The sequence below is a fragment of the Bos grunniens genome, chromosome 9 (genome assembly GCF_055505025.1).
Source record: "Bos grunniens cultivar Pamir isolate PY7600 chromosome 9, Bosgru_T2T1.0, whole genome shotgun sequence".
Lineage (NCBI taxonomy): Eukaryota > Metazoa > Chordata > Mammalia > Artiodactyla > Bovidae > Bos > Bos grunniens.
In genome coordinates this window covers 15,807,624-15,819,919 of record NC_141173.1, presented here as the reverse complement: position 1 = coordinate 15,819,919, position 12,296 = coordinate 15,807,624, and the positions used below count along the sequence as shown (strand labels likewise).

General features: G+C 37.7%; 1 protein-coding gene across 4 annotated transcripts in view; it reads left to right on the top strand.

The window, feature by feature from the left end:
- Positions 1-10,281, top strand: part of FILIP1 (filamin A interacting protein 1) — a 221,638-nt gene extending 211,357 nt beyond the window's left edge. For all 4 annotated transcript variants that reach the window (XM_086316832.1, XM_086316829.1, XM_086316833.1 and 1 more), the window contains one exon: positions 6,394-10,281. In XM_086316832.1, coding sequence (XP_086172958.1) covers positions 6,394-6,434 — 41 coding nt within the window. In that variant the 3' untranslated portion in view covers positions 6,435-10,281. The remainder of the gene's footprint in view (positions 1-6,393) is intronic.
- The last annotated feature ends 2,015 nt before the right edge of the window (positions 10,282-12,296 follow it).

Here is a 12,296-nt window from a genome sequence, read left to right as displayed (position 1 = left end):
ATAAACTCTTACATGGTTGAGAAACCTCCAGAGACGTTGTGTCATCTGCTTCAAAAGTTTCCTGAAACAAACGACAGAACTGATTAGCGGAAGTGTTTTTAATTAGTTGAGCTGAATCCAAAAGAAGGACTACAAGTCCAAGCCCACAGAGGAAGTTTATTGGACTTCCTATTTAAAACAGATGTTTTATCAGAACTCTGATTAATGTCTGAATGTGATAATAACAAGACTGAATACAAAAGCAGTTCATCAAACCTTAAAAGTAAACAATATCTGGGCACTCCTACTTCTAAAAGGTATAGAGAACTAGGATATTTTTGCAGGAGGGCAGGCAGCAAGTTCAAAGCTGGGGTTTGGTAGAAGGAAACCCCAGGAAGAAGGAAGAAAGTAGGAAGAACAGTAGAGCCCTAAGCCAGTGTCTGGCTCTCTAGGCAGATCCCCTGGGAGCAGGGGCCATGGAACAGGGGAACAGGCCATCATCCACCAGCCAAGTTGATGCAGAAACCAACAGAAACCGTTTCCTGTAACTTAGTGTGTGGTTTCCTGTGAATGAAGCAGCCCTTCTTTACTAATGCAAAGTCCTGCTACAAGTCAAACTTTTGCTCTGGTGGGTGAGTTTGGAGGCTTTCTAAGTGATGTGGTCTCATTTACTAGAGCCGATTTTTAAAATTTAGAGCGCAAGGGTTCTCTTGAGTTTGGCAGAGCATGAACATAGGCATTGGTCAGGAGGAAGGCACTGACTTTGCAGGGAATACATCTGTCTTACTCCTTAGCTGAAGGGGCTCTCCTGGGAGGAATTAGAATTTAATTTGTTGCCAGGTTGCCCCACGCTAGCACTCAAGAGACATTCTCCCCCAAATTTCCCCCCAATCATGTCTTGTGTATACGGCTTTGGATCTCAAGATATCTGACTGGCCAGGACTTTTGGGGATACCACCCATGGAGGATAAATAAGTCATGCTTGTAAGGACAGAACTCAAGTGTAATTAGGAATTGACAAAGGTCCACATAGTCAAAGCTATGGTTTTTCCAGTAGTCATGTATGGATGTGAGAGTTGGATCATAAAGAAGGCTGAGTGCCAAAAAATTGATGCTTTCAAACTGTGTGCTAGAGAAGACTCTTGAGAGTCCCTTGGACTGCAAGATCAAACTGGTCAATCCTAAAGAAAATCAACCCTGAATATTCATTGGAAGGACTGATGCTGAAGCTGAAGCTCCAATACTTTGGCCACCTGATGCAAAGAGCCAACTCATTGGAAAAGACCCTGATGCTGGGAAAGATTGAGGGAAGGAGGAGAAGGGGACAACAGAGGATGAGATGGTGGGCTGGCATCACTCACTCCATGGACATGACTTTGAGCAAGCTCAGGGAGGTGGTGAAGGACAGGGAAGCCTGGCGGGCTGCAGTTCATGGGGTCCCGAAGAGTCGGACACAACTTAGCATCTGAACAACGACAACAACAATGCATCCTTTCCATGGAAGTCATTTAACAGCTAGTGTAATAAAAGAATGAATTCATAAGCCACATCATTTCACAATAATATCATGAGAGCAAACAATGTATTTAATGTGTTACCTGAAATTTCTTAAGAAAAAAAAACCTCAAGGTAACACAAGAGAAATATATAATGGAAAACGTCTGTAAGTTCTTTGATCAACTGTTAATATAAAATTATATGTAAGAATGCAATGAACCCATATGTATATGCTGATTAAGATTTAGAAGTCTTGTTCTTCTTTCGGAGAAGGCAATGGCACCCCACTCCAGTACTCTTGCCTGGAAAATCCCATGGACAGAGGAGCCTGGTGGGCTGCAGTCCATGGGGTCGCTGAGGGTCGGACACGACTGAATGACTTCACTTTCACTTTTCGCTTTCATGCATTGGAGAAGGAAATGGCAACCCACTCCAGTGTTCTTGCCTGGAGAATCCCAGGGACAGGGGAGCCTGGTGGACTGCCGTCTATGGGGTCGCACAGAGTCAGACACGACTGAAGCGACTTAGTAGCAGCAGCAGTTCTTCTTTCAATTAGAAAAACAGAAATTGTTATTAAATACCTACACATCAGAGGGCCCCAGATTTAAGTGCTTTGCTCTTTTGAGTTTGCTGATAGAGGCTTTGGTCCTCTATTTGGATCTTATTCTGAGTTGAGGACAGAATCGAAGATAAATTAAGATTTGCTGACAGAATTTATAACTTCAGTAAAGTTTGTAATATTATCTTATCGTACTAAATCATAAAGAAACAGGAAGGAACTTGGAAATCCCACCTTAAAAAAACAGACAAATAACGGTACTAATCCCTAAAGCACTTTTGCTGCTGCTGCTGCTAAGTCACTTCAGTCGTGTCCGACTCTGTGCGACCCCATAGACAGCAGCCCACCAGGCTCCCCCGTCCCTGGGATTCTCCAGGCAAGAACACTGGAGTGGGTTGCCATTTCCTTCTCCAATGCATGAAAGTGAAAAGTGAAAGTGAAGTCACTCAGTCTTTTCCAACTCCTAGCGACCCCATGGACTGCAGCCTACCAGGCTCCTCCATCCATGGGATTTTCCAGGCAAGAGTACGGGAGTGGGGTGCCATTTCCTTCTCCAAAGCACTTTTATTTTATTATTATTATTTTTTTTTGCTGGCAACCATGATTCCCTCTGAATCAGACAGCTTTGCTGTGTAATGAGTCACCTCAAAATTTAATGCATTAAAACAACTTTTTTAAAAATTTTCTCACAAGTTTGTGCATTGGCTGGGAGATTCTTTCTGAGTCAGTTTATAGATTTGGAGAAAATGTAGATAACAAGCAAACATAGATTTAGTAAATATCCTTAATAAGTTTCAAATGATAAAGTCACTGTCATATAGATCTTGTCTCACTATATTTAGAAGCAAAGTAAAATATGTCACTATATAAAATAAAATAACGGGTTTAATTGTATTCTTTTAAGTAAATTGTATGTACATAAATATTAAATGCCATCTTTTATTATTAAGTTGAATTAAATAAAATAAGCTCTCTTATTTGGCATTATCAAGTATTTTTGAGATAGTCTTTTTTAGTAACACAATCTGATTAATAGCATTAATATATAATACCATGCATGGATTACCAGTTTGTTACCTTAAAAATAATAATAAAATATAATGGTCCAATGAAGATATTGTTTCTATATATGGACTCTTTTGCCATATGTATTTTTACCAAATACTAATCTGAAGATCTATTATTATTATTTTATTGGAGTACAGTTGATTTAAAATATTTTGTTAGTTTCAGGTGTACAGCAAAGTGAATCTGCTTTATATATAGATATAGATATGTTTCCACTCTTCTTTAGATTCTTTGATTCTTTTCCCATATAGGCCATTAAAGAGTTTTGAGTAGAGTTCCCTCTGCTATACAGTAGGCCCTTATTATTGATTGTAAATATAGTAGTGGGCATATGTTAATCCCAATCTCCCAATTTATCCCCCCTCACCATTTGCCCATTGGTAACCATAAAATTGTTTTCTATATCTGTGACTATTTTTGTTTTGTAAACAAGCTCATTTGTATCATTTTTTTAAAGATTCCACATATAAGTGATATAATTTGTTATTTATCTTTCTGTCTGACTTACTTCATTCAGTATGACAATCTCTACCTCTATCCATGTTGCTGCATATGGCATTAGTTTGTGCTTTTAACGGCTGAGTAGGATTCCCTTGTATATATGTACCACTTTTTCTTTATCCACTCCTCTGTCAGTGAACACTTAGGTTGCTTCCATGTCCCAGCCATTGTAAATAGTGCTGCAATGAATACTGGGGTGCATGTATCTTGAAAAGCTATTATTATTACTGAGACTACAAAACTCTAGGATTAGGAGAAGACAAATCTAGGAATTTAGAGGTTTGCACACTTAAGGGGAGAGAAGAAGGTATCACAGTAAAACAAAATATTAGTCCTGCCAGGGACTTGAGAGAGAATTTAGTGAAGAAACAAGGCAAACACATTCTGAATTATATCTGCAATAAGAACAATTCTAGATTTCACTCTTTTAAACATATGTTTCCTGTAGTCTTTTAGGGGAGGAAAATGGGGAAGATACTTGAATTCTGTTAGGGAGGTCTGAGACCTATGTGTTTTTACTCTTTGAAAACGACTCTAAAAAATTAAAAAAAAAAACAAAAACAGTGTTGAGTAGGAAATAGCATTTTAATTTTTAAATTAAAAAAGAGATCTGATTTTTAACTACATAATATTTTATTTAGTGTTTTCAGTCTTTATCTGAAGATTTTAATTCATTTTTAAATATTGAAAAAAATTGAGGCTAGAACAACTTTCAAAAGACAAAATGAGCTAATGATTTTTCCGAGTTTCTGGTACAGTGAAAAATCACATATATGTCTTAAAAGTTTTGCAAAACATTCATAACTAGTTACTATTAAGTATATAAAAGATTTAAGTATTTCATTTTACTTTGCTTATTTGTTTATCCCAAATTCAATTCAGAAAGGTCAAGAGACGGAGTGGAAATATCTCCACCTAGTGGTCAGTGTGAAGTAAACCTCTAGGTCTACAACATGCTGCTGCTGCTGCTGCTAAGTCGCTTCAGTCGTGTCCGACTCTGTGCGACCCCGTAGACGGCAGCCCACCAGCCTCCCCCGTCCCTGGGATTCTCCAGGCAAGAACACTGGAGTGGGTTGCCATTTCCTTCTCCAATGCAGAAAAGTGAAAGTGAACTAGTGTGCTTCAATTAATGTTTGTGAGCATACCGCATGCTCAGTCGCTAAATCGTGTGGACTCTTTGCAACCCCAAGGACTGTAGGCCACCAGGCTCCTCTGTCCATGGGATTTCCCAGGCCAGAATACTGGAGCGGGTCATTTCCTTCTCTAGGGGATCTTCCCAACCCAGGGATTGAACCTATGTCTCCTGCATCTCCTTCACTGGCAGGCAGATTCTTTACCACTGAGCCACCTGGGAAGCCCGACATTAGTTGCTGCTGCTGCTGCTAAGTCGCTTCAGTCGTGTCCGACTCTGTGCGACCCCATAAACGGCAGCCCACCAGGCTCCCCCGTCCCTGGGATTCTCCAGGCAAGAACACTGGAGTGGGTTGCCATTTCCTTCTCCAATGCATGAAAGTGAAAAGTGAAAGTGAAGTCTCTCAGTCGCGTCCGACTCTTAGCGACCCCATGGACTGCAGCCTACCAGGCTTCGCCATCCATGGGATTTTCCAGGCAAGAGAACTAGAGTGGGGTGCCATTGCCTTCCAAGGAGGCAATACATTTTTCAGGCAGAGAAACCATTTGAGGCTTAGTTATTTATTTCCTCTGCTGTTTATATCATGCTTCATTTTGCTCACCAATGTAGTTCCATGCCCAGCAGTGCATGAGTGCTAAGTGGCTTCAGTCATGTCCGACTCTGCGATCCTATGGATTGGAGCCTGCCAGGGTCCTTTGTCCAGGGGTTGCTCCAGGCCAGAATACTGGAGTGGGTTGCCATGCCTTCCTCCAGGATATCTTCCCCACCCAGTGGTCAAACTGCATCTCTTAGCTCTTCTACATTGGCAGGTAGGTTCTTTACCTCTAGGGCTACCTGGGAAACCCATGCCCAGCAGTGATGGGCATATAGTACCTCAATGACACAATGAAAAGAAAAAAAAAAAAAAAGATACATGTTCATAAAGGCATAAAGGTTAAGATAAAAGTGAAATAAATCAAATAAATATAAATATTACACACTTGTTTTTGCTGGTTCTGTTCTAATTACTATCTCAATCTATTTTTATTTACTTTTATAAAATGAATTTCAATTGAAAAATATATGAAGAATTATAAAGCATCTTCCCAGGTGGATTATACAAAAAGAAGCAGAGACAAGAATGAGTCATCTGTATTTAGCGATTTCTTGGGAATAAATATTATTTATAATAATATAAATATTATTATTCCTGAGAATAAACATAAATATTATCTAGTGACTTCCTGGGAATAAAATAAATATTTCCTTATTAAAATTCAAGACCACAGATATAAAAAAAAATAAAAGTATGTGAATATCATTCAGAACAAAAATTCTAGGAAATAGTCTGGTTTCCATTATGTGACTCATCTATAGTAATTATTGTCTTTGTGTCCGGGGCTTTCCTTGGGTAAAACTGTTCGAATATTGTTAGAATATTAGACATGGTTTCTAAAAGGCTTTAAGAATTTTAGAGGTAAATCTCCTATGTCAATATAAAGAAGTTACCCAAGAATAGGACAGAACTTCCAGAGAAGCTACTGGGTGCATGCACCTGTTTTTGTTTTGTTTAATGCCTATGGTCTGTCAATGAAATGGTATGGTGTTGACCCTCATGTAAACTACTGATGTGAGTTTCAGTCTAATTGAAAATGCTGTATCTTTCTTCTCTTTATAGAAAGCATCATCATCCACCAGTTGCGTATGAACTCAAGATGAAATGGTAAACCAAGCACATACTGGGTGTGCGTATTTCCTCTGAATCCCTGTTGAATGGATAATATATCTCCAGCCCTCCACCATCACTAAGGTCCTCCATGCTACTGATCACTACTGGAAATAATTTCCTTCTTCCAGTGAATTTTTTTTTTTTTGAGGATATAAACATAAAAGCTGAAAATGGTTTTGCTGATAATATAAAAATAGGTAGCAAGAGCAATTCAATCTTTGTGTCAAATTTCTCTTCCTTTGGCAAAGCTTTCAGGTCCACGGGCACATGCTGTGTAATTTATTTTTATAATACACTTTGTAATGTGATTATTTTTTCCTAAAGTGTTTCCTTCTTCATAGTCTATGGCACATGTATTTGTAGACTACACTGTCAGTTCACCAAAGTATTGGTATTGGTGCATTCAAAATCGTAAGCTCTGCTTATTTTCTTCTATCAATTTGCTATTCCTGAAAAAAAAAAGAAAAATAAAGTACAACATTCTATAGGGTAAATTCAAGAGGTAAAACCAAAGCAGGAGGTCCTGGAAGATCTGTTATTATTGTTGTACAATTCTCTGGTTCTGATCATGGTTCACCACTAACAAACAACTGTGATTTAAGAGTTCAATTTTAAATACTTAAGCCAGTTTTTTTTAAAGTTGCTCTTTCTGGTGTTCTGTGCCCAAAACCCTGGATGAATTTGTTTTCATATGGAACAAATTAATAGAAGGAGCTGTGTGAGTTTTACCAGTAAGCCTTAAAGGAACAGCTTTTGCTGACAGTTCTATTGTATGTCTGTTTGCATTATGTACTTACATGTACAGGATGTATAATAAAGACTGTGATATTAGATTATTCCTCACAATCTATCCAAAGGAAAACGTGAAAATAAAAACTGACCTAGATACTATCAGCATTTTTTTAAAAGTGGTAAAAGAAATCCCAAGATACATAAACTTTTTTCTTGATAGCTAGGATTTGGACATGTTTTCATAATCCCCTATAGGTTAGATAATATATTCTTTAAAGATTCAAAGCACAATATGCATTAATCAAATCTCAGTGTCAGACCTGCTGTTGAATTTAGGTTTATGTGAAAATATGCATCAGAAAACTACTTGAAACTCTAATGGTGTAGCTTTTTTTAGAAAAGATTTTGTTAATATGGATATGTTTTCAATAAGGTCTTTAAAAAGATCATTTTGAAGACGAATGAGGAGTTGACACATCAGGTTCTAGGAGCATAAATCATGTATCATGTCACTTTATCGAGATTAAAGAAAGAATGCTTGTTAGCATCACAAGGATAACTAGAAAGCACACAGGCAATACTATTGGCCCATTTCTCTGGTCCACATTACCCAGGTTCCTGAGGCCATGAGGGGAATACACACTGAATCTATGGAACAGAAACATTAGGTTTTAAGGTATACCTTGTGGAATTAGCAAGTCACATTCAGTAGGTATTAAAAATTAAATAACTGTATTTTACGTAAAATCAGTTATGAGTTTTGTAAGTAAGAGAAATGCTACAGTGGGTTTGTCTTAGCATGAATAATTGCGAACGAATCACAGACATGCAGGGCTTTCATGACTGATTAATGAAACTAGAGTGTGTATGTGTGAAGATTTTAAAAATTGTTATGGGTTTTGATTTCTGAAAATGTTTCTGAACTGGCCATTTCAGTGAGAAGGGGGTTTTATTTAGTATTGCTATATTTTTCGACTCACAGTTAAATTCCCTATTTGCCAATGCTTATACTTCTGATGGCAAAAATATTCTGATATACCACAGAATTTATTTTGAAGCAGATAACTTTCTTAACTTGTGAGAATTTTATTACACAAAGAGTGAAAAGGCTAGATGATAAAACTTTAAATATTACTTGATGTTAATTTAAAATATTACGAGTAACTTATGTATATTTGGGTCTAAAGATTTTGTTTCTCCTGCATTTATAATGAAATTTGTAGAGGATGATGGTGTGATCAGGGCAACTCAGATGGTTGCTCTTTTCTGCCCCTGCTATGATTAAGTCCTTTCTTTAAACTCTAATGGAATGTGAGTGACAGATGAGTAAAATTAATCTAAATTAATAAAAAATTGTCTTGACAAAAATAATAAAGTATTAAAAAATGAATAGAAAATAAACACAGAAGTCTTTAGTGAATAAACAAACAAGATCATAAATAGTCATACTCCAACGAAAGTGTGAAAATGTTACTTGCTCAGTCGAGTCTGACCCTTTGTGACCCCATGGGCTGGAGCCCACCTGGCTCCCATGTCCATGGGGTTCTCCAGGCAAGAACACTGGCGTGGGTTGCCATTCCCTTATCAATATCCAACTGAAAAAGCCCCGTGTTCAATCCTGGCACCATCCCAGGCTCACATAATTTCTATATGTTTTATTTTAAGTAAATCTCCAATCATCAGTATGAATGACAATCCATTTTGAATGGAATAATTATGTTTTCTGAAGCAGAGTCATAATCAGTGTTTCCAGATTAAGGTGCATAGTTGAACTAATTCATTATGTTGCCCTTTTCTTTTTGATAGGAGAATGTGTTCTGACAGTATTGATTACAAAGATTTTTTTACAAGTATTTCATAAACATTAAGGTTTGATGAAGTTAGTTGTCAATATTCCAGATATCAGGTGCCTGGAATGGTCACAAAATGTGAAGAATTAATTGTATCTTAGGACGACCATTTGAAAAAAAATCATGATGTGGAATATATAGCTTAAACATTAACAGAAACACCAACGCTATTGAAGTAACTCACAGCTTCTAAAAACCAGTGACAAAGGAAGTATAAAATGGTGTGTTAAACAATGTAATTAATATGGTTGTGCCTTTTTTCTATATACTGTGGTTGAATTTCCCTGGAAATAAATTAAAAGTATAGCTAGAGTAGGGTGTGTTCATGAATGTGATGAGCAACAATTCTAAAAACACCAAAAATGCAAGATGGAAGTTTTTTAAAAAAACATCTGGCACCTGAGGCATATATGTGCCTCTGGACTCCAGTGCTATGCCTCTGCTAAAAATATTAATTAGAAGGCAAAAAAGAAGAACAATAAAAATTGCTGTAATGAATTCATAAAAATGGGGAGAGTTTCGTGGAATTATTTTTGCTTGCTGACCACTAAAATTTTTATTTTCTTAAATTTTCAGTATTTACTACATAACTGATGAAAACTGTATTTGTTACCTAGAGAAAATGTCATATATCCATAAATTTAGACAGAAATGTTTATCGGTGCCGTAACAAGATTCATTTTTTTTTCTGGTGTTGTTTTCTTTTTGTTTGTTCATGTTATTTTGGTAATTTTACCTCACCATTCACAGATTTTGTTATTTGAACAATTCAGGTCTGTATTTATTTAGATTTTTGCTTTAAAAATATCAGATGTTAACTTTTCCAATATGAGAGATTTATAATGTGATCAAATATTCTTAGAAGTCTTGCAGGTCTAATGGATTTTCGAAAGCAAAGGATTGCATTGAAAAGTTTGTGAGCTGCATTCTATTTTCACAGCATTCTCAATTTTGTCTTCTTTAAGTTTTATTAAATCCACGAAAAGCTTATTATTTTTCACTACAGCCAGGTGAATTTGTGGATATATACTTGTCTTTTCTATGAATGTAATATCCTACTTTCATTTTTTTCACAGGCTATTGAAATTACTAAACCAATTAAGACATTCTCTATGTTATTTCCCAAAGCCAACTATGTTTGTCAAAATCTCACCAGGGTGAGAAAAAATAACGATTGTGATACAAAAGCATTTGTGCAATATTCTTTTTTGAATTGGAACATAATAGTTATCAAATTAAAATAATTTAAAATGAATATTTGACCTTCTTTTTACTTAAAATTATTTGCTTTAAAATAGATTTCCCCTCTGCATTTCGTATTTTCTTTAAAATATGGTGTGTTTCAGTGTGAATAAACATAAGTCAAATAGCAGATCTCCCAAAATGAGAGAGGCTTTTTCTCTGTGTTACATCATGGTTTGAGTCCCTACAAGACACCAAGAGATGGAACTGGTTACAGGGTTTCCCTTATCCATTAGTCTCCCCCAAATGCTTTGTCGATCAACATTCAGATACTTCCCACTGCTTTCCACTGTCTGTCTAAAGGTAGATTGCTCAGCAGAGCAAATGCTCCTGAGGTTTTGCCAGCAACTGTCAGCCTGGCCCCCACATAGGCAGCTGGATAATGGTTTCAGAAAAGTGGGATGGGGATAATGGTGGGGTTGTGCTCTGATCTCTTTATTTGCCAGCCTTGTGCCAGAAATGGTGATCCCTTGCCATAGCCAATCTGAAACTTATCTTTGCCTTATTTGAGACAAAGGAATGGGTTTCTCTTATTTATTATTTAAAGATACACATATCCAAAAACCAGGCAAGGCTGCTGTCTACACAAAGATGCCTTCCACAGGAAAGCTGCAGATGTTAGGAGTCTTGACCACAAGAACAGCTCTTTGGCTTCTCTTCTTGGAGGTGTGGAGCCCTTTGGGGTACATGGTTTAAGAGCACTTGCCAAAAGACTGTTTATTTCATGACTTCCCAAGAGAAGAGGTCCAGGCTTTCCATCATATATGCTCAAATAGATTATCGTCTCTGAGCCCTGAGCTAGAGTCACTTTTAATGAGAACAGGTGCTTCCCCTAGGTATAGAGAAACCAGAGCAACTTATCTGGGCTTTATGTTTGTTGGCAATAGGGCACACTGCACAAAACTGTTTTATTTTTTCTTGAATGTCATTAAACTCCACATTTATAATTTGTATTCAGTGAATCCCAAGGAACCTATTGTTGCTGCTTAGTCACTAAGTCATGTCCGAGTGACCCTGGACTGTAGCCTGTCAGGTTCCTCTGTCCATGGGATTCTCCAGGCAAGAAGACTGGAGTGGATTGCCTTTTCCTTCTCCAGGGGATCTTCCTGACCCTTGAAAGATGTCAATCAGCTGGAGCAACCCTAGTGACTGCAACTTTCCTGGCACAGCCAGATCACAACCTGATCCACAGAAAACAGTAGGAACCCAGTTCTCTGCAGTGCCCAATTTTTTTAAAAAGATAATCAGTTCTTTAGTTTTGCCTGGCATTATTTCTAGCATCTCTTTCAGAGATAAGCACCTCTAAGAATAAAGTCTTTCTTTTTCTTTCTCTTCAGGAGTCCTTTTTTCTCTTTCTGCCTTATGTTGACTAGCACTAGGACAAAATGCTGTATCTCTAGTTTGACTATAAGTTTCTCAAGGGCAGGACTTGCATATTCTCAGAGTGAATACAAGATACTGAATAAATGTTTGCAAAGGGCAATATAATTCCTTCTCCCAGCTGCCTTGCCTCATGGTTTTCCATGACCATAAGCACATAGTCAGTTGGGGTTTTTCTGACTGACTCTCACTCCCGTTTGTCTCTCCTCCTTGAGAGTGAGGCACGTGCATAGTCAAAACGGCAGCGTGCTTTGTAGGCACTTGGTAATTGACTCCTAATCCCAAAGAGCTGCTCCTTTAGCAGTGTGTTCTGGGCTAGATCGTCCTCACCAAATTGACTTGCCTGGTGATTCTTCCCTTGCAGAAGCCTCTGTACCCACTGAAGTTTTCAGAGGCAGAATATCTGGATGAAACAAAAGTCTCAACACTCATTGACTCACTCTGCAGGGACAAAAGGCCCTCATTTTATCAGATCACCAGATGGTCTAGGCTACCAAAACAAGGGAGATGTATTCAGCCATTTTTGAGACACAAAGGAAGCAAGCATTGGTTCCCACATAGAGCATTAGTGCAAGTAGTCAGTGGGACAAGGGGACTCTCTAAGCTAACAAACCAAGCATCTCCCAGAAGAGGAGGGTACCAGACAAC